Source organism: Hippopotamus amphibius, chromosome 14 (genome assembly GCF_030028045.1).
Source record: "Hippopotamus amphibius kiboko isolate mHipAmp2 chromosome 14, mHipAmp2.hap2, whole genome shotgun sequence".
Classification (NCBI taxonomy): domain Eukaryota; kingdom Metazoa; phylum Chordata; class Mammalia; order Artiodactyla; family Hippopotamidae; genus Hippopotamus; species Hippopotamus amphibius.
The window spans coordinates 67,912,159-67,934,056 of record NC_080199.1 but is presented as its reverse complement, the minus strand read 5'-3'; the positions used below and the strand labels follow the sequence as shown (position 1 = coordinate 67,934,056).

At 41.2% G+C, this 21,898-nt stretch overlaps 2 protein-coding genes and 1 long non-coding RNA gene across 6 annotated transcripts in view; 1 reads left to right on the top strand and 2 right to left on the bottom strand.

Annotated features, from left to right (window-relative positions):
• The window catches only part of SMAD9 (SMAD family member 9), a 61,487-nt gene extending 60,005 nt beyond the window's left edge, over window positions 1–1,482 (bottom strand). The window contains exon 1 of the mRNA XM_057707827.1: window positions 1,355–1,482. The gene's annotated coding sequence lies outside the window, so the exon portion shown is untranslated. The remainder of the gene's footprint in view (window positions 1–1,354) is intronic.
• A 75-nt stretch (window positions 1,483–1,557) lies between these two features.
• Window positions 1,558–14,716, top strand: LOC130835709 (uncharacterized). Of its 3 annotated transcripts, XR_009049015.1 has the most exons (7): window positions 1,558–2,045; window positions 7,734–7,777; window positions 8,731–9,762; window positions 10,527–10,598; window positions 11,424–11,583; window positions 13,215–13,319; window positions 13,745–14,716. It is a non-coding gene; the product is annotated as an uncharacterized LOC130835709 (long non-coding RNA). The 3 variants fall into 3 exon arrangements; XR_009049016.1 differs by lacking the exon at window positions 7,734–7,777; XR_009049014.1 differs by having other exon boundaries at window positions 7,734–9,762.
• ALG5 (ALG5 dolichyl-phosphate beta-glucosyltransferase) overlaps window positions 12,310–21,898 on the bottom strand; it is a 40,139-nt gene continuing 30,550 nt past the window's right edge. For both annotated transcript variants that reach the window (XM_057707457.1, XM_057707456.1), the window contains exons 9-10: window positions 14,709–14,794; window positions 12,310–12,517 (exon numbers count right to left, since the gene is read on the bottom strand). In XM_057707457.1, the coding sequence (XP_057563440.1) occupies window positions 12,402–12,517; window positions 14,709–14,794 (202 nt within the window). In that variant the 3' untranslated portion in view covers window positions 12,310–12,401. The remainder of the gene's footprint in view (window positions 12,518–14,708; window positions 14,795–21,898) is intronic.

Genomic DNA, 21,898 nt, shown 5'->3' with positions numbered 1-21,898 from the left:
TGTAAACATCCAATGGCATTCCCTCACACCAACAGGAATCCCAAGGCAGAAGATACACCCGTAGGATTAACATGTCACTCACCCAGAAGGATGCCCAAATGCTTGGCTCAATGATGGCCAACGAGGTAGCATCATTAAGTGCCTTATGACTTTACAGCTATTCTCTGTTATTCCTGTTCAACAATGCTTTCAAACGATCATCCGAGAAATCTGGCAAGCCACTGAAATGGCACTTGTAAACTGGATCCATTAAAAGCAATCCACAGTGTCCTGTGGGTGTGTATCCGACTGTGCATTACTGGGTAAAGAAATTACGTGCAATTTTACTCCAAAACTAGATTTACATCACTTGTAGGTTATTTCTCACGAGTTCCAGCCCAGAAACAAGTCAACGGAATATTTCTAAACTATCATTTCAAATTTCCACTGTCAAGGGTGGGAGGAGGAAGGAATAGTAACGGGAAGGCTTGTCAGCGATTAGCCATACATAAAAATGTCCCCCCCACCCCACCCCCGCGCGCTCCTCCTTCCGATCACAATGCTGGCGTCAGTTAGTCTCCTGTATCTGTTCCCTACCTCGCCCCCCTCCCCTCTGCGGAGAGTTGGCACCGAATGGCAGGCGAAGGAAAAGACAAACACCCCAGATCCCAACACAATCCAAGCGCTAGCCCAGAGACACTTGAACAACATTCCTAACTTTCTTTTTGCTCACTTCGCGTGCCTCGAAGGTAAGCAGAGTGAAAACCCTATGAGACAGAAGGCCAGGGAGGCCAGCTGAGTCACATGTACTCCCCCCTACCCCGATTTCTCCACTGTCCTCCCCACCCCCTTCGGCCACAGCAAACAGTTCCTCAGCGGCAAGTCTGGGTCTCCGCGGCGCCTGTCCTCGGAGCTCGGCCCCTCTCGGTACCCAACCCGCAGGGCGGACAGCGAGCGCGCATCCCTGCCCCGGGCCGCAGCCCCGCACACCGGCGCCCCGCCGCGGGCCAAGCATCCTCCGACACGTCCCAGGTGCCCGCAGCCGCGAGGAAGGCGCACGGCTGTCTCCCCGGAGCTGTCGCCCTCCGGCCCCTCGCCCACCCCGCCCCGCCCCACCCCAAACAGGCCCCACCGAGGAATACAGGGATGGAGAGTACGAAGAGACAAGCCACCCACCCGGGAGCCTCCGAGACGTCCCTGTGGAAGCAAAACTTCGCGCGCACGCATCCACACGCGCACACGCCCAGCGCGCCGGGGAGGGCCTCTCTTACCTGTCCCCGCGGTGCCACTCCTCCCCCCCCCCCACCCACTTCTGGCCTCCCCCCTCCCCCGCGGTGGGTCCCCCGGCCGCCCGCTCCGAGCGCCGCGCACTCACTGCCTGGCTGCGCGCGCCCAGCGCCTGCAGGGCCCGGCGGCGGCGGCGGCGGCGGCGGCGGCGGCGGGGCCCGAGACAGCGGCTGCAGCGGCGGCCCCAGCCGGCGTCAGTCAGACTGGAGCCGCGAAGCCTCATCGCCCGTATTAGTGCGCCGACCTGGAAAGCCGCCAGGAGCCCTGCTCGCGGGCCCGCCCCCGCCCGCCGCCGCCGCGCGCCCGGGCCGCTCCGGGAGCCCGCGAGGAGGGGGGGCGCGGCCCGCCCCGCGGCCACGTGCGCGGAAACCCGCGGCGGGGGCGCCCGGCCCGGGGCTGCGGCTCCGCCCTCCCGCGAGACCCCAGACTCCCCTCGGGCGCCCTGTGTGTGTCGGGGGGGTACTCCCGCCGGCGCGGGGCACCGCGCGTCTCTCCCCCGCCGCCCCGTGACTTCCTGCCTCCACCTGGAGCCCGAGGCCCGAGGGCAGTTAACCAGAACTAGAGACACGCCACCAAGAAATCGGCTTGGACCCCCCCCCCGCCCCCAGCTCCCGCCGGTGGCTCTTTCTGAAGTGTTTCTGGGCCCCAAGGGTTGCTGTTACCGGCTGTTCGTTTCTTCCTTGCTTTGCAGAGTAAAGGGGATCATTACCCCCACCGACAGCGCCAGAGCACCTGGTTTGCCCTGGCATAAGCAGAAGAAAATCTACTCACTCTGAGTGGTGAGTGATGAGTGGTGGGTAAAACTAGCCATATAATTGTGTGGGTCGTCATTTCCTTACCCGTATTTATTTGCTTAACAGCCTAGCCTATATTATATACTATTATCTAATCTAATAAAGATGCAGCCTTATGGGCACTGAGCAACATTAATAGACAGCCTTGCTTGCTCACGGCCCAGGTACCCCCCTGAGTAGCCTGCCTTTTGATGTCACTGTGGACTCCTCCAACCCACTCGGAATACGTTTAGGAAATGCCACCAACATACTGATGGCCTTTGACCCCTCCCCCCCATCAGCCAGCAGCTCTTCATAGAAAAGGCATTTACTGCAGAGATGAAAGTAGAATAAAGCCACAAGGGACAGTATTCAGTTTGCTCCTGTATGTAGAAAAATTAGTCCTTCAGAAGGCCCTGATACCCCTGAAATGCAAGGCCGTGAATTTAACTGCTTTTTCTCGTTCTCAAAGCGCTGTGCTTTCTTCCTGTGGCAGATGCCATGTTTGCATTATCATACTGTTGTCAGTTGAGCAGTGTCCTTGTGTGAAACAGCATCCGTGGTAGAATTTAAATCATCTTTCTACACCCAGCCCATCTTCCCCTGCTCCAGGCTAGGTGTTAAGTTTGAGATTGCTCTGGGTGTGAAACTCCAGGAAACCTTTGGACTGCTAAGAACTACAGATTGCACTTCCTGTGCATTTTATTGCAGGTAAACTAATTAGGGCCTCAGAATTGATACCATGTGGCTTTTTTTTTTTTTTTAATGTTATTACGGAAAGAAATGGCCCAGCTACTATCTGTTTCCTTCGCTTATGTGTATCAGACAATGCAGAGGACACACAGAGTGAGAAATTCTAACCTCTGCAGTACTGGCTTGGGCTTCTGGCACAGTCTTTTTTAAGTTCAAAGAGTTCTCTGGGCTCTTGGCAGGACTTGGATTTGCAGATTCTTTGTGTGTAGTCTGCTTTTTCTGTGCATTCTTATTTACATACTAAGAAATTTTGGCATCTAGAAGTTAGCCTGTCACTTATACAATGCCTATCGCTTATCCCTCAAACCTGCTATAGCAGGTTAATCCTTTATACCCAAGAACAGTAAGATCTGAGTTCCAAGGAGAAAATGCCTGCTCTGGGAAGGAAGGCTCAGAGTTCACTCCCCATTTTTCAGAAGCCGAATGTCCTTGGAATGGGAAATCCAGAATCGTTGCTTTATTTTTCCCTCAATTTCTTGATTGGCTGCAATTTTATTGCTTGTTAGAACTTCCACCAAAAAACTACATAATGGGAATCATATGAGAGGTGAGACAGTCACAGGTTGTGATTTGGTAGAAACACAAGTAAAATTTTGGTTTAAGACCTGAAAACCGTGACAAAACGAAGCTCCCTCTTTTCTGAATTATAAGAACTTGGCGGAACATGAGCTCCTGCAGCCCATAAAGTGGTGGTAGGAAGGGCAGCCTCCTTACCCATGAGAAGGTTGGTTCTTCCCACTTGTCATATGCCCAGCACAGGACAAGGTTGTGACAACGTCTGCAGTACTCCACAGGTGCAGAGATCCTGCTCTGTGGATCTGTAGTACCTTGTACTTGATCCACCATTATAATGGTTCCACTCAGAGCCAGTGGAGTTGCTGCCTCTACACCTGTCCCACTTCTGGTGTCCTTCCTACATTTCATCTGTAGCTGTGTGCTTTTTCTGCCTCCCCCTTGAACTTTCCTTCAAGAGCCATCCTTCACTCCATAACCATCATTGAACACTTTCCTGAGTACCAGGTGCCTGGACCAACCATATGGACACAAAGCACAGGCCCTCAGTAAACTAAGTCTCACTAGGAGGGACACACATACCAATGATTCTCATACAACCTCATGTGTCACTTAGGGCCACGGATATGGAAGGTGTCAGGGAGGTCTCCACAGAGGTGAAATTCAGCTACACCTTGAGAAATGAGTATGAATACCTACCACCCAGATAGCCAAAGGACCCCCTCCCCCCACCTCAGTGGATGCAGCCCTGTGGGTGCTGACTTTGAGGCAGAGTGCAGCCTGGATTTCATCCAGCCCAGAGACTCTGATGCAGTATTAACTTGCACACTCTTAAAGACAGCCAGAATGCCTACTATGTGCAGAATTCCTTGAGGTTTTGAGTATGAAAATTGCAGTTTTTCTTGAAAACTGTCAAACTTCTTGGATAAAAAAGAAAAATAATGTTTCAAGGATGGACATCACTGGATAAATGCCCTGGGGTTGAAACAAGGGAGTGATAGAGCCTCTTGGTTTAGTGGTGAAGAGTGACAGCTCTCAGGAAGTAAGAATTATTATCCCCATTTTACAGTTGAGACCTTGAGGCATAACAAAACCTCCCCAAGTGTCTGGCTCAGAATTCAAACTCCAGTTGTCCCGACTCCAAAGCCCGGACGTTTAACCATCACACCTCACTGTCTTCCTGGAACTTGAAGTTGAATCGAAAACTTTTTGAGCAGAATGTGACTTGGGTAGTGACACTGAAGAAGAAAAATCTACAGGCTATAAAGTGGCAGTGGGTGGGGGAGAAAAGTTTAAAGACAGAAGAGATAGAGGACCTATTAGGAAGCCTTTGCATTGATCGAGGCATGAGGTGAGGAGTGTCTGCGTAGGATAGTGTCTGTGGGATTCTAGAAAAGGTGGGAGGAGATGCATTTTATGAATATTTTGAGGGGAAAAATCAATAGAACTTAGTAAAAAAAAATTGGAGGAATCAAGAATCAAGGAAGGGAAAAAAATGGTGTCTTTGGAAGAAATGTTACATGAAGCAGGACATAGGGACGTGGAGGGGGGAAATAAGACAAAATCACCCTCTTTCACAATTGTCCCCCAAATCTCTCTTTATTTACTGTTTTTGCCCTCAGAGCAGCGTCACTACAGGAAATGACATTGACTGTTTCTTTCTAAGAATGCTGGTTTTGCCCATTACTGTATTTCCCACAGCCGGAAACCAGGCTTTGCAGCACATAATAGATGCCCAATAAATATTTGTTGAATAAATAAGATGCTTAGTAGGTGGTTAAAAACATCAGGAAGGTGATTAGAGGAGGGATGTAAATTTGGAATTTATCTATAGAAGTGGCAGCAGATGCCACGGGAATGAATGAGATCCCTAACAAAGAAATTGTGGAGAAAGAACAGAGGAGTGAGATCACGCTCGTTAAGGGAGCAGGAGGAAAAAGTGGAGCCTTAATGAAAGGCTAAGGAATGGTCCCAGAGGTCAAAACATAACTTGAAATTCTACTGGTCATCCTCCCTCTTCCCTGCACTCTTCCTTACAGCTTCTCCACCTTCCTCTGTAACCGGGGTTGTAAACAATGCTGGCCTGGACCAGGAGGGGCCTGTCAATGGTGAAATGGGCCAGGAGAGGTAGAGTAAGGAAGGCTGGGGACTGAGGGCAACATCTTTTATAAAAGGAGGTCCTGGTTCGCAGCTCCAGCCGGTGGTTGCCAGGTCAGAATGTGGACAGAGTTTCAAGGGATAAAAGAATTTCAGAATTCTACGGAAAATCTTAACCATTTAAAAATTCTGCTAACTCAATTTTTTTTTTTTTAAAAGACGCACGCCAAAGAAAACACTTGTGAGCCAAATTTAACTAGCACTTTGCAACCTTTGAGTTTTGTCCTCTTTCTAGTCCATTTGGGAGTCTCTCTTTTTTTCTATAAGAGAGAAACAATACTTCAGGTCATTACTTCAGTCAAGTCAGAGCTTACTTTTCTTGGGGAAACAAAACTCTTCCCCGAATGCCTACGATATTTGTCCTCTCCCCCACTGTCAAACTTCCCAGCGCGTGGTGATGTCTCTCCTCCCCATATTACCCACTGCTTCTTAATTGCCCCAGATCTGCTTTCCATCCCCACTGTTTGATTTCAGTGCTCTTCCAGCATTCTTAGAGGTCTTCAGTGATCTTTCAGTAATTCAGTGAGTTTTCTTGATCCTCATTTAAAAAAATTTTTGAGATACACCTTTCTTATTTTAAATTTAGGTTAATATTTAATGTAATAATTAACTCCATCCATTCATTCAGATGGTGCTTGGCAGCATGCTATTTAGGGACTAGATGAGACTGACCTTTTTTTTTTTTCATCATCTTAATCATTTTGAAGTGTCCAGTTCAGAAGTATTACGTATATTCACACTGTTGTACAGCAGATGTCTACAACTTTTTCATTTTTGGAAACTGAAACTCCATACCCATTAGACGGTAATTCCCCCTCCTGCTTTTCCCCAGCTCTTGGCAACCACTTTTCTACTTTCTGTTTCTGGGATTTTGACTATTTTAGAAAATCCACGTGAGTGGCATCATACTGTATTTTTCTTTCTGTGACTGGCTTATTTCACTTAGCATAACGTCCTTTAGGTTCAGGTGTGTTGTAGTGTGTGGCAGGATTTCCTTCTTTATTAATGCTGCATAGTTTTCCATTGTATGTATAGACCACATTTTCTTTATCCATTCCTCAGTCAATGGGCATTCGGTTTGCTTCCACCTCTGAGTTATTGTGAATAGTGCTGCAGTGAACATGAGTGTGTAAATCTCTCTTTGAGATCCTGCTTGGAATTCTTTTGGATATATACCCAAGAGTGAGACTGCTGGATCACATTTTTAAAGAATCTCAATATTATTTTCCATATGGCTGCATCATTTTACATTCCCACCACAAGGGTTCCAGTTTCTCTGCATCCTCACCAATGCTTGTTATTTTCTGTTGCATTAATAGTGACCATCCTAATGGGTGTAAGTTGACATTTCTTTGTGGTTTTGGTTTGCACTGCTGTTACTGTAGTGATGTTGAACATAGTTTCACATGCTTCATTTGTGTATCTTCTTTGGAGAATTTTTTTTCTTTTTGGAGAATTTTTTATGCAAGTCCTTTGCCCATTTTAAAAGTCTGATTATTTGGTTTTGTTGTTGTTGACTTGTAGGAGTTCCTTATATATTATGGATATTAACCCCTTGTCAGATATGTGATTTGCAAGTATTTTCTCTATCTAAAAGAAAGGGCGATGTGTCTGATTTTGTTCTTGTTTATTCCCAACACCTAAAATAGTGCCTGGCATATGGTAAGTGCTCATCAAATACTTGTTAAGTGTATGAAGGTGTATTAGGAATAGAAGAAGAGAATAGGGTAACAGATCCTGGGCTCGGATTCGTACCAGGCTTTTGGTATCCCTAGGGCTTAGCAGCGCAGGAGAAAGCAATGCCTGCCTCTGGTCTTCTTTTTGAAAAACTAAAAAGTGTGTGTGTGTGTGTGTGTGTATTGGGGGGGTGAAGTTAGGAGTGATTCATAGTCATTTTGGGGAAGCTGTAGACATGTTAAAGGACCTGGAGAGAGTTGTATGGTCCACAAAACTTACCTTTACAGTAAGGATAAGATTAAGGTTTAATCTTATTTTCATGTGGGATTTAATTATCTGATGCTATATGTGGCACAAACTCTAATCCAGTTATAATAACTTTTAAATTTAATCTGCTTATGTCAATATAATTTTTGTAGGTTGGAGGGGGTACTTGGCTTTGTGGTATCTGAAATAAAAGGCAACATCCTAAGGTATCACAGAATTATAGTCAAGCTTTACTACTAAGAATGGGTGTCTTAGTCCAGGTATCTATAACAAGATACCACAGACTGGGTGACTTAACCAACAGAAATTTATTTCTCACGGTTCTAGAAGCCGGAAGTCCAAGATCCAGGTGCGGGAAGATTCGGTGTCTGGTGAGAACCCTTTGCTCTGTTTGCAGATGGTTGTCTTTGCATCGTATCCTCACATGGCTGAGAGAGAAAGCTCTACTCTTTCTCTTCTTCTAAGGACAATAGTTTCATCATGGGGGCTCCACCCTCATCACCTCATCTTAACCTAATCACCTCCCAAAGGCCCCACCTCCTAATACCATCCCTTTAACCAAACTCTTAGTTTAATGTCAAGTTTTTACCCTTGACTCAAATTGATTAGAAAGAGTCCCCCTCCACCCTCATACTGAGGCCATTAGACCAGCAAGATCCTTGCCTATTAGCTGCCTGGCTGGAAGATGCAAGTTTCTCCCTGGTATTTGCTAGCGATCAATATGCTGACTTTTTGCCATTCTCTTTTTTTTAATAAACTTTATACTTTTTGATCCACACATTGCTCTTTAATTTATCTTAATTTATAGATGACCTCTGGCAGAATGAATTCTAGGAGAAATTAAAGAGATATTCAGAACACTTTAAATGAGAATAAAAGAACATCTCTAAAAGCATTTTCTGTACAAATAAAATGTTGCATGTTCAACAGAATCTTAAGTTCATAAAGAGTCTTAATCATTTTTCTTCCTTAATGATGTGCCTGTATCATATCACACATTGTTTAGTGAGCCTCAGATCTACTTTAAGGCCTCTATTGAAAATAGTTGCGCATAGAAAAAAGCCAGTCCATTACTTTTTGCTCTCCTATTTAAGAGAGAAGTTTGGGTGGAGAAATAGTCTTTTAGAATAAACTTACCTTTAGGATAAGGTAGGCCATAAACTAATAAAAGATAATATTCTGCATTTACCACATGTAAAAAAAAAATTCTGATATGTGCATATGTGTTATATTTTTCATTAAATTTTTATCTTTAAAGCTTAGGCTTGTATTATTTCATTGCATGTAGCAGCTCATGTGTTATCTCTGTATTACTATTTTATAGATAAGAAAACTGAGATGCATGCAGTTTTCATCACTGGAAAAAAAGTCTCCTGACTCACCCAATCAGTATCCATCCACATCAGTTGCCTATTCAGAGGGGAAAATGGTGTCCAAGAAACCACATTTTTAATGAAATTAAAAATTTTTTTTTAATAACTTATTTTTTCTTTTTCTTTTTGGCCATGCCTTGCGACATGCGGGATCTTCCCTGACCAGGGATCCAACCTGTGGCCCCTGCAGTGGAAGCGTGGAGTCTTAACCACTGGAGAATGAGGAAAGTCCAAAATTTAAATTTCTAACATATATTTCCTATAAGAAATATAAATAAGGTTCTCTTTCAGTTGGAAGTATTTTTTCTGAAATGGTCATCTTTAAAAAGTGAGTGTGCTGTAATTACAGCTAAAACTCAGCTGTCACGCACTGCTTAATCATCAGAAATGGTGAATGTGCAGGTGTTCAAGAAATTTAAAAAATTGTATGGAACTTGACTAAACTGAGGATTTTAAATGTTAAAATCTCAATTTATTTCTCTGTTTATACAGTTGGCCTGTGGAAAGAGAACAGTAATCATAGTTGGAAACATTAATGGGTCAGGCTCTTACACTACCTCCTTTCGTATAAGAATCTGTCACCTGAATAGCGCTTGCATTTGGCAGATTCTGCTAATACTTCTTTTATCTTAAAAAAGACAGACTGGGCACTAGTTGCATACTTAGCCTATTGATTCTCCAGCAGTGGGCCATAGCTCCCCAACTGCGATGCCAGAAGATGGCCTAGGGGATCACAAGGTCTGTTACCTGTTTTTGCCCCTTTATCCTCCCCCATTTATAATAAATTGTCTTATACATTTCACTACATACATTTAGAACCACACCAGACTATTTTAGTATTTGCTTCCACCATCAGACATAATATAAAGCAGCTCATTACTGCAGGTGGGAGTGCAAGTCCAGGCTCCCCTGGTGAGGCTTCAGGACTGACTTTTGGGGATGAGAGTCCTGCTCCCTGCTGTGCCTTCTCTGACGTCACCCAGGTAAGGGTGTCCAAGTGCTTGATTCCAGCCTTGTGAGGGTGTGCATCTAGGCTCCCCACGCAGCCTTTGCTGTCGTCAGCAGGTGTGAGGGCGCCATTCTCTTCTGTAGTGTTTGGTTGTAGAAGTTATTGTCTAGAGGATCAAATCTGGGAAGATATTGCTTTTTGTGACCATCAAAATACTAATGAGTTTTACCTCAAAATCAGTGAATTTCAAATCAGTCCTATATCGGATGGACATAATAAAATCATTAGTTTGTAGATTTGATGCTTTTGAGTTTGCATAAAAACAAAGCAACCCATTAGACTGCTTCTAAAGGGGATTTAGCTGTCGATAAAATGGATAACCTCATTCACGTAATTTTCTTTTCGGACAAATGAATTGTAATGGTGGCATTATCTAACCATTTGTGAAACCTTTATTGAACAATCACAATTTAGGATGCTATGGAGACACACAAATAAAAGGCAAGGTTTCTGCTGTTAATGAAATTATAACTGAATAAAAAAATGGAAAACAGAACTGGAGAATCAATTGGGAATGGTGGAAATACAAGACTACATAGACAGAATTGCAGATGTCAAGAAACATGTTATCATCCAGACATAATCTCCCGTAAACTCCATGTATACATATTCTATAAGAACAAGTCAGAAGGTAGAAAGTACTGTAAATGGTCATGTTGTCTGATTGTAATGAGATTGTACCCTCAGTTTTAATCATGCCCCATGATCCTCTCTTTCCTATTTTTTTTATTTCAGTAGAAGCGTGACGTTAGCTACTTGTGTGATGGTGGGCAAGTCACTTGTCTAAGCCTGCTTCTTCATTTCTGAAATGTGGGTAATATACCTATATGATAGTGTGGTTTGATCAAATTAAGCTAAATAATGCATGCGAAATTCTTATCACAGTTCCTTGCACATGGTAAAATGATAGTAGTTGATATTTTTGCTTTTGCTGTGGCTGTGTTTTGTTAGCAGGCTCTGCAATGTCAACAAGTTAAACTACGTTTTCTCTTACCGAGTGCCCCGGAGTCTGTACTGCTCTGTTGGCTTAGGTGAACCTGTGCTTAGGAAGATAAACTGGCATCAAGGATATCAGAAACCTTTCTTAATAGCGCTCATGGGTGAACTACATAGAAAAAAAAAATGGACACTTCTCCTGAAAATTCCTCTCATGCTTCAAACATACATTTTTATCACTAGCTTACAAAGAGCAATACATTATTTTATTGCCTTATTATAGTTTCATTAAGGATCTTATTTTTGGCTCAAGGCTTATAACTTTAAATTCTTGTGAATGCTTATGGTCATTCTACAATACTATTTGTTTTCTCTCATTTCTACTTGCATAAGCCTTGCTTTGTTCTGTTCCTTTAAATGGCTTAAAGGCTCCCGAAACCTGCTAGCGAATGAAGTTTGTTTATTCACTTGATCGATACTAAGTGTTTACGCTAAGCACTGTACTGGGAACACTAATTTGAGTAAGAAATGGTTTCTGTTTTCAAGGACCTTATTGTCTAATGCAGATGTGACAGCATCACTGTTGTTGAAACTACTGGAGAGGAGTCATGTTTAGCTTATTTACTTTTCCATGTAAGTCTCGTCTTTAAAATGCTGTATTTAACATGCTTCTGAAACTTTCTACTTACATGTCTCCAGTTACCATACCTTCAGAAATGGAAGTGGCATAGTCGTTAAAGAGCGTAGGGCCTGGATCCAGACAGTGGGCTAGAGTCACGACTCTGCTGTTTCCTACATCTGTGACCTTGGGCAAATGACCGCTTTGTGCCTCAGTCTCCTCTCCTGTTGTAAAAGTCAGGTGAGTCATTATATACTAAGCGCTTAGAACAGTGGTGGGCAGACAGTCAACACTCAATAAATGTTAGGGATTATTATTACATTCCCTAAAACATCAGGAACAATGTAATTGTGATTTTTAGGAGTTCATTATTTTATAATTGCTGTTTTTTAGTCTTTTGTTTCTCAAAAACACAGGCTTCTGATGTTATTAAGTAAATACATTTATTAATATCACAAATTTTCTCTTTTTAATAAAGAATTTCCAATTTTTATTAACATGAACTCAAGAGTAAAGGGTTGCCAGGGGGTAAGAAAAATTAGAAAGGAGATAAATAAGCCTGTATGAGAAAGTGGGTACCTTTGCGAGCAAGCCTATATCCTTCCTTTAACATATAATTTCCTAGAATTTTACAGAATGAAATATGGGTTTATTATTGATAAATTTATATACATATTTAAACATTTATTTTTAAATCCCTGAACACTCTTAAATGATTGTGGTTTATATTTAAGTTCATGAAAATTATATAGGCAATTTAGAGTAAGAATAATTGCTTCTGTCTTCTGTTTAAAAATTATACTTCTCAGAATCACAATGATAATCTAAATAAATAAAATTGCTAAAGCAAAAGAAAATCTGACTTTTGTTACAAACACCTTAAAAATTTTTGTGTCCAAAAGAGGTACAAAAATTTTTACTTCTGGCAGTAAATTCTTTACAATTATTAAAAGGCAGACAATGGAACAGGTTTTATTCTAGCTTTATTTAAAATTTTAATTTCAAATGAAATAATGTGACACTGATGTGTAAGAATACAATCAAATCTGGCAAATAACCTAATTCACTTTCCTGGTTTGTTCAAGCCTCCAGGCACCAGTCAAATATCGAAGTCGTATAAAAAGTAGGTCCTTGCCCATCTGTAACCAGCTCCAAAATGGAACTAATTTAGAACCTGTGATTTAAAAATAATTAAACATTTTCAGGAGAAATATAACAGTTTAAAACTGTATTTTAGAAGTCAGTCTACACACCCTTTGTGAGCTTCTAGTCACCTTAATTTAACTTGTATTATTTACATTATATATGTATGTGTGTAAAATACTTAATTCCATATGTACATTTAAAAACGATTTTGGGGGTAAATCTTCATGTTTTACACACTGCTTTTCAATCTCATGTACTACAGAGACTCAGGTACACCTCTACACATAATACATGTATAGATTAATAATCTGAGATAAGAAAGCCAAGACAAAAACCCAACTTTTATTCTAATTCTATCAAAGACTCTCAATCAGATAAGATAAATACATCTTAACTAGGCCATCTTCTTGTCCAGTGGTAGTCAAATGGCAACATGCCACGCCCATGCTCAAGATTTGCTCCTTGAGCATGTCTTAAAAGCTTATATTCCTTGATTTTACCCCTTGGAATTGTTTTTTTTTTTTTAGTAAGTTAGGAGTAGAGCCTCCCTTCCCTTCAATTTCAGGTCTGGGCTGCTTAGGTGGTAAAGTGACATGGTCAAGACCACAGGACAATCACTGACATTTAAGCCCAAATGCTCTAGCTTCTTTCTCTTTTACTTTTTCCCCCACCCTGACCTTATTGAGGTATAATTTTTTTTTTTTTTTTTTGGCACACGGGCTTAGCTGCTCCGCGGCATGTGGGATCTTCCTGGAGCCGGGATTGAACTCATGTCCTCTGCATTGGCAGGCGGATTCCCAACCACTGCGCCACCTAGGAAGCCCATTGAGGTATAATTGACAAATATAATTGAAATGTATTTGAAATGCACGAGATGATTTGATGTCTGTATATACTGCGAAATGATTACCACAATCAAGCTAACATATCCACCGTAATTTTATTTAAATCCTGGGCAAGAGAGTTAAATATCTTCAAAGCCAAAGTGAGTGGTTTCTCTAAAAACAACAAAAACAAAACACCCTGAAGTGAAATAAAACTTGGGAGGATCTAAACTGTGAGGATTTCAGATGGCCCTGCTCTAGCAGGGAGGGACTGACCATATACGACTGCGGGTCTGGGGATGATTAACACAGAAACTGCTCACTGAGTGCTGGTTAATGAGATTTAATACTCAACTATCTGAGAAGTGCAAGTGAGCAAATGATGTAAAATGAAACATATTTTTACTTTTCCCCACTTCAACTTCCCACAGAGCCCGTGCTGAGCACAGATCAACACAGACACATCGATGGAGCTGGTTGAGTCTGAAGCATCCTTTCACCTGCTTCCCATCCCCTTTGATCTAGGCCGCTACTGGGGAGATTAGTCAAACTGCTGTAAACTCAGTATGATTCAGCAAGACTCCAAGAGGTCTATACAGCTTATATGATTTCCAGACCAGTTCTTAATCTTTCTCTGTTCCTAAACATATGAGGTTGCTTGTTGCAACAGTGACTTTTCAAGAGGAGGCCATGCTTACCTGGGAGAGAGGTGACTTTGAAAAAGTCTCCAGTTAACTGCTTCTACATTGTGAATTAATTTAGGATCATTCTAAGGTAAGCAAAGGAGAACACTACAATATATTTTAAATTCTGAACAGTGAGAGCTATGTAAGCTTTTCTGAATAGAAATTATTAGGAATTATGATAGATTTCATATTATTATAAATCTTAGCGATCTTTACATTTTTGGACATACGTACAGATGCCAGTTAAAAATTGGCTGTGAATGGATTATGGACATTTGGAGTAAAAACAACTAATCTCTCACTTAGCTTTGCAGAGTGGTTTATAGATAGTCAAAACTCACTGAGTAATGAAATAATACAATACTAAAAAAATGGTATTACAAACAAAAGTTTATCTCAAGACTATTCACCTTGCTTCTGTTCTGAAATCACCATGATCCTGTCCATTGTACAAGTTTTGCTGAATTTCTTAGGCAAGCCAGTAGGCCTAATGGAGATTCTAAGAACAGACTGAAAAAATACAGAAGGCAGAAAGCCAGCTGGAGAAGGGTGGCAGGGATTAGTAGGCAATACTGTCTATGAAATTGCCTCTCTGAGTCAGGACAGCTGAACTGGGGTGACAGTAAAGCCAGCTGACTTCACTGGACAACTGTATGATCTGACGTCTTCCCCCACTTAAGATCAGCTGTAATGTTAACAATATACTCACCTTCAATTTCAGTCCAGTTGACAGCAATTTCTGCTATTGGGATTTTAAAGAACTGTGCTATGTAAAGCAGTTCTACGTCAAATGCCCTGAAATAGAAAATATATTGCTATTTATTTTTAGAAAGACAAGAGTGTAATTAAATCTCTACCCTGGCATGCTTTAAAGAAGCTTACTCGGCAGATATAAAAGCTTGTATTGTAAAAGTGAAGGCCAGATAAACATAAGGTCAAAGAAAAGCGAAGTAGTTCAGGAGCTTCAAGGCAAATAAAATAATGTTGTGTGTCACTGCATAACATTTAAATGAGAAATACGACGTCTGTCACAACTCTGTCACAACTCAGAAACTCCCAGAGGTAAAAACGGCCTCTTGGACTCCAAGAGAAGATTTAATCCTGGAAATTTTCAAGATTGATGGTTTTTAAATCTCAGCCTTAACTAGCTCAAGATACAGAACTGACAGCATTTTTGGCTGACTCAGAGAGCTGGTAAAACAACCTGGAGAAGCACTAGGAGAGAATGTTCTCACTCACTTTAGAGCTGCTTGATTATGTTCTTCTCCCACCAAAGAATCAAAGTTTCGTTTCTAAGTACAGGGTCCCTGTGGCCTGCCTCCTCCCTTCCCCTCCCCGATGCTGTCCTGGACAAATACAGTACTGGCAGCTGGTGAAGATGAAAGGCCAGTTTAGACTGGTCTGAAAGGCCTTGTGGGTATAACTACAGACATACAATCTAAATTCCTAGCTCAGCCTTCCTTCTACCTAGGAAAAGATCTTTCTTAAAAGCTCCTCTTCAGTCAGCCCTTTGGTTTATTTAGGTGAAATCTGCTTTCCTTAACAATTTTGAATCCTGACTTAGAAGTTTTCCTGGATTCTTAGAAAATTCTCTCAACCAGCTGCTTCCTTTCACTGGCATTAAACTCAAAAAGGGAAGCACCACCACCTGTGCTGCACTTCTTCATGCTTTTTACCTGTCTTGAAAAGCACTAAAGTCTTTCACTGTTTTGCTTTCATTCTTGAGACATTAAACTCCCTCACTTTCTAGACTGCATGCAACACACTTCAGATTTCCTGGGCTTGGTTTTAAAATATTAGCACAAACAGAAAACCCCTAAAATTCACTTCTATTTGATTTCCCTGATTCTAGACAGTCTGAATTTGGGAGTTTTGTTTTCTTGGCTACGATACCACCACCATCCATTATGCAACTAGTTCAAATCCCAAGTGTCTGGATAATTCAAGATGAAAACTATTTTTTAAAACACTTAATGCTTTTCCTTATCCTAATAAAATATTTACTTAAGATGATAAAACCATCTACAAAAGTGTTCTTTGTGTTTCTAAAAGGACTATGTAAAACTTCCGTTAAGTAAAATTGTGACACTCATGAGAGAAGGAAATAATGTGAATATTAAGCCTGGTGCTTAACCCTTAAAACTCTCTCCTATAACATAAAACCAAAAAGTTACCTAATGGGCTGGCAAGTTAGTTCTAATGATATTTAATAATCTGACCAATATCATCAAGTATTTCTACAAAGATATCAGTATAGAATTAGTGACTTCAAGACACAAAACAACATAAGAATGATGAATGAAAAGGAGTGGGATAAAAAAAGCACTGATGAACTGAAATTAGTTCATATTAAAAAAACTGAGGGACTTCCTAGGTGGCGCAGTGGGTAAGAATCCGCCTGCCAATGCAGGGGACATGGGTTCGATCCCTGCCCCAGGAAGATACCACATGCCGCGGAGCAACTAAGCCCGTGTGCCACAACTACTGACCCTGCGCTCTAGAGCCCGTGAGCTACAACTACTGAGCCCATGTGCCACAACTACTGAAGCCCATGCGCCTAGAGCCCATGCTCTGCAACGAGAGGCCACTGCAATGAGAAGCCCGTGCAACACAATGAAGAGTAGCCCCCGCTCGCTGTAACTAGAGAAAGCCCGTGTGCAGCAACAAAGACCCAACACAGCCAATAAAATAAATGAATAAATTAAATAAATTAATTAAAAAAAACCTTAAAAAAACCCCAAAAAACTGAAAGGCTATTCATCTTATAATTTTTATTGTATCCTTCTCCCTTTAAACATTTTAGAAGACATGAGATGTTTATTAAAAAACAAATACACAAAAGAACACTGCAGTTCACATCACCATATTATAAATAAGAGACCAATCTGTTACCAAAGCAAACATTATAATTAAAATACCAAGTACTTCTGGATGGAACCTTATGCTAATAAAGGGAAGCAGCATAAGGGTTATTCTCCAACTAAGATGACTTCTTGCCTTTTTGTACATGTGGGGAGGGGCAGAGCCACCATGCTTTCTTCTGTTACTCAGTTCCTGATACAGCGGTTACCTCACGGACAGAGAACAGTGTGCTGAGGCTCTGTTAACATGGCAGACACACACACACCCTACTGCTCCCTCCTGAAATCCCACTGATATTAAAGCAACAATGATGGGATAACCACACAAGAACAAAAAGAGGAGGAGATGAGCGTAATAAAAAAGAAATCTGAAAGGTGGAAAGTAGCTGGACAAGTGGTAACCAGGAAGTAGACAGAGGCAGAGGGAGAAGCCCAGAGCAAGTTAATGAGTGCCGCAGAGCCCCCAAAACTCAGGCAGCAGGGGCCTCAAGGGACCTCTTGAGGTGGGGGTGCAGGTGGGCTGCAAACGGGAGGGCTCACTGAAAATCTGCATGAGAGTCTCCTTTCTTCCAGTTGGTTCTGTGAGTGCTGGCAGCCAGGGTCATATCTCTTAGGCACGAGACCGAAGGATCCTGCTTTGGTGAAAATGACCAGCCCAAAACATAGTGACAGCTGGCAGTGACCCACATAAAATGGCCCCACTAGTTTACTCTGCAGGGAAATCTACCAGTTAAGTCAGAGGTCTCTGACCAGGCACACAGCTGCTGATGAGTTCTTTAGAGCTGCACTGAAGATGCCTGAGGGTAAACGTTAATGACAGCAACAAACATAGAGGAAAAAACCTGGAGCAACAGACACAATGCAAGGAAAGAAGAAAATATGCAAGTGTTCAATGAGACATTAAGAGACGCAGTGGAAGATACTGTAGTCCTGAAATAAGAATAGGTTTAGAAAAATGAATAGTGTAATACAAGAGTCGTAGGAAATTGAGAGCAAAAATAAAAATTCAAAAGGAGGGTTAAATGATAAAATTGAGGAAATCTCAAAAGAAGAAAAATGAGAAGGAGGAGAGAAAATAAAATCAGAGGGTCAACAGGGAGGCTCTACATCTGTTTTATGAGAAGAGAGAAAAGAGAGAGGAGATCGTCAAAGAAATGATTAAAGGACATTTCTCAGAACTAAAGGACATGGGTTTCCAGAGTTAGAGGGCCTACTGAGTACTCAGCAAAATGTGTGAAAAAGAGCCATGTTAAGTTGCTGAATCATGACATTTCAAAGCACTCTGGAGAAAAGGCTTCCAAAGCAGGGTGGAAACAACATGCCATAGACCAAGAATCAAGATTAGATTATCGACGGAACTGGACTTTTCCACAGAAACCCTGATGCCAAAGACAACAGAGCAATGCTTTCCAAATCCAGAAGAAAAATGATTTCCATCCTATAACTTTCTCCAGCTAACTGGTCAACAAGTCTGAGGGCAGAATAAAGGCACATCTCCACATGCAGGGTCTCACAGTGTCTTTCTCCTATTTTTAGGAAGTTTAATAGAGGATGTGCTCTACTAAAAAGGGTGGAAACCAAGGAGAACAAGGTCTAGGACAGGAGCTGCAGCAGACCAGGAAACAACTAGAAAGAAAGAGCTGAGGAGATGTCTCCAAGAAAAAGACGGAGTTGAGGCACAATCTGATGTGTCTGGGAATTTATGCTCCTGTCGGAGAATGAGGACAAGGAAGTGTCAGATTTGTAGTCAAGTAGTGTCAACAGAAAACTCCAGACAGTTATTACCTTTAGGAAAACAAAACGTACTACGATTATATGGGTCCTATAATCCCATTAGCTGCTATAGCTCCAACCTGAATTCTCTTTACCCAGCTAGAACGATCAACACTGAGCTAAGCAAACATTATTTTAAAATTGTATTAGGAGCATAACTGTGGAGGGTGTACAGGCGTTTAAGAGAATAAAATACCTATTCATTGATTTCCTATTTTGGAAAGTAATATCTAAAACTGAAAAACTGAGACATAGCTACGCAGACCTATTGTTTTGAGTATGAAAGCAAACACCACAAGCAAGCAGTAAAGAGATGAAAGTGACTATAGTGAGGGAGCTGGAACTGGAGATGGACGGAGATGGGGCAAAGGACAACTGTTTTCTTGTTATAAGCCCGATGGAATGACTTCAAATTATAAACATGAATAACACTGATTAAAAATTTAAAAAGTATTCACTAGAAGAAAGTACATTTCAAAGAATCCATTCAAAAAAATTACTCATAAATTGGTTCAAATTATACCTTAACATTAAATGGAAAGAATTCAGGTGAGGTATAGGTCACAGGATGGAGATTTTATACACATATTTATATTTAACATTTAATGTTACCCGTACTCAAGTAATTCTAAATCAAAGAGATGCCTGTAGTCTTTTAACTTCAGCAATATAGCATATACCCTGAAGTTTTCTAATACCTAGAAACTCTACTTGACTTGGATTTCCTGAAAGTTACAACAAAAATTTCAATGAATCTTTAAAATAAGTCCTCTTAAAAAAACTTCCTAAGGTGACACTTAACATGGAAATAAGTAGATGCACACTTTGGTTTCTAAAACTTATGCTACATAAGAAAAAAACACATCTACTCTTTAGTCTTTCTTGATTGAAGTGAAGGAACAGAGATGTTTAAGTAAAAACAATGAAATATTACTGTGGTGAAGGGTATACTGCTAATCAGGTTGATACATGTATATTGGGTGCTTCTCCTCTAAGGGCACAAAATAAACATAATTGGACCCTAAAGAGAGATGTAAGAAGTTAAAATTTTAAGTCAGGTCAATACTATATCAATCAAATTGCAAATAAATAATTAAAAAGACATGCACATGAACATAAAATTTAAAGAAAAAAATAAAAACATGTTCTTTAACTTAAAAAAAAAACACCCATAAAACCCTGGAACTGTGCTGGCCACCACACTAGCCAGGTGTGGCTTGCTACTGGGCAGCTGGAACATGGCAGGTCTGAATTGAGATGTACTGTACTCTGAAGATGTACAAAGAAAAGAATGTAAAATAGCTCAATATTTTTTTCATATCGAGTGCATGTTGAAATGACTATATTGTGTTAAATATAGTATTAATATAAATGTCATCTTTCTTTTTTACTTTTTAATGTGGCTACTGGAAAATTTAAAATTACATGTATGGCCTGTATTTGTGTCTCATATTATATTTCTGTTGGACAATGCTGCCTTAGAACAATCCTGACAAGGAAACTTCATGTTTTTTAAGTCATCAATCTTAACTCCATTTTTAAATCCTTCCTTTTGAACTATAAAGAACTTAGTTCTTTGACCCTAGATCTGGACGTAACAACTGATTGAAAAATATCAAATGCAGAGGGAGGGCTTTATTTTCAGAGTGACTTCTTAAATTAGATTCTCTGATTTTGGAGTCCATTAACTATCAGTATATTTTATTCTTTAACATAATAAAAACATGCATCTAAATTTGAGAACCAAATATACATTACTTAGAAAATTTTAATCTAGGAGAAAAAGATTTAAAAACATGTTTGATAATTTTAACTCTGAAACTACAGTTTCTTTAAAGTTATTTGGGAAGATAATATGACATTTATTTCTAGGGAGATAACAGATCTTTGCAAATAGACGCATGAAAGTTATACAGACTATAAAAATGAACATCTCCTGGAATAATTATGCAGACTCCTGCCATGAACAGCATTCACCCAGAACCCAGAACTAACACTAAGTAAGTACTCTTTCAACAATATTTACTGAGTACCTATGATATGCCAAGCACTCTCTTAGATAGTGAACTATATAATAATAAGCAAAATCAGATGGGATTCTTGCTGTTGTGGAGCTTATGTTTTAATAGAGAAAAAGAAACATTACACACATAAAACACTACAGATGTAACTGGTGCCAAGAGAAAGGCGTACGGCGCTGCAGCAAACAATCAGCAGTGAGGGCAGGCTGTCCTAAAGGAGATCTGAAGGATAAGGAGATGCTGACGGAGGGGCAGTGGGTGGTGAGAAGGGAAGACTCCACGTGTGGAGACTCAGGTGGGCCAGACCATAATATCTTTACTGATACTGCCTATCGGAATCCCTCTCAAGGCCCTGGGAAGACACCGAAAGGCAATGGGAAGCAGAAGCGGTGCATCTGATTGATCACTTCTAATTTGTGAAGAGTCCCCTTGGGCTGTAGCATAAGAACTGATGCCCTGGAGGGTGGTGAAGATGAAGAGAAATGAAGGGACATAAAAGCACAAATCAACAGGCCTCAGTCATGGGTTGGAATGACTCCAAGGTTTCAGGCTTCTGTGTGACAGTGTTATTCCCTAAACAGCCTGAGAGCTGAGGTGAGGTCTGGAGTAAAGAGAGGCTGAGGGAACAGTATATTTCGGGAGAGAGTGCTCAGAAGTATCGACTGCTGCTGATGTGTTCACTGAGATGGTATGTGGTCATATTAAACGTGACCACTGGATTTAATGATAGGAGGGTAACTAGATGTTTAGATGGGAAGATGGGTGAGGAGTGAGCAGGAAGCAAGAAGATGAAGACAGTGAATATGGACCACTTCTCCAAGAAAAGGTTGGCTGTGAAAGGAAAGAGGGCTAGAGCTGGAGGGGTGTTGGGGGTGGGTGTCAATGGAGAGGGTGTTTTTTTAATGGCAAGAGAAATTTAAACTTGCAAAAACTGATGGGAAAGATGTGGTTGGGAGAAAAGGCTGAATACACAAGAGAAAAAAATAAGTGTACAGGATTGGGTTGTTAGAAGGTGGAAGGGGATGCAGAGGTGCAAAGATTGGTCTTAGGTGGGAGAGGGAACTTACTCCTGTAAAAGAAAGGAAAGAAGAGAAAGTGAGTACCCTCTTCTGCTTTGATGTTTCTAGCTTTTTCTTTTTTCTTCAAAGGAATAAAAGGAAGGTTAAGGAAACAGGATGTTTTCAGGCCTCTCAATTTATACTGTATACAATTAAGGTGAATATATAACTTTATACCCTATGTTT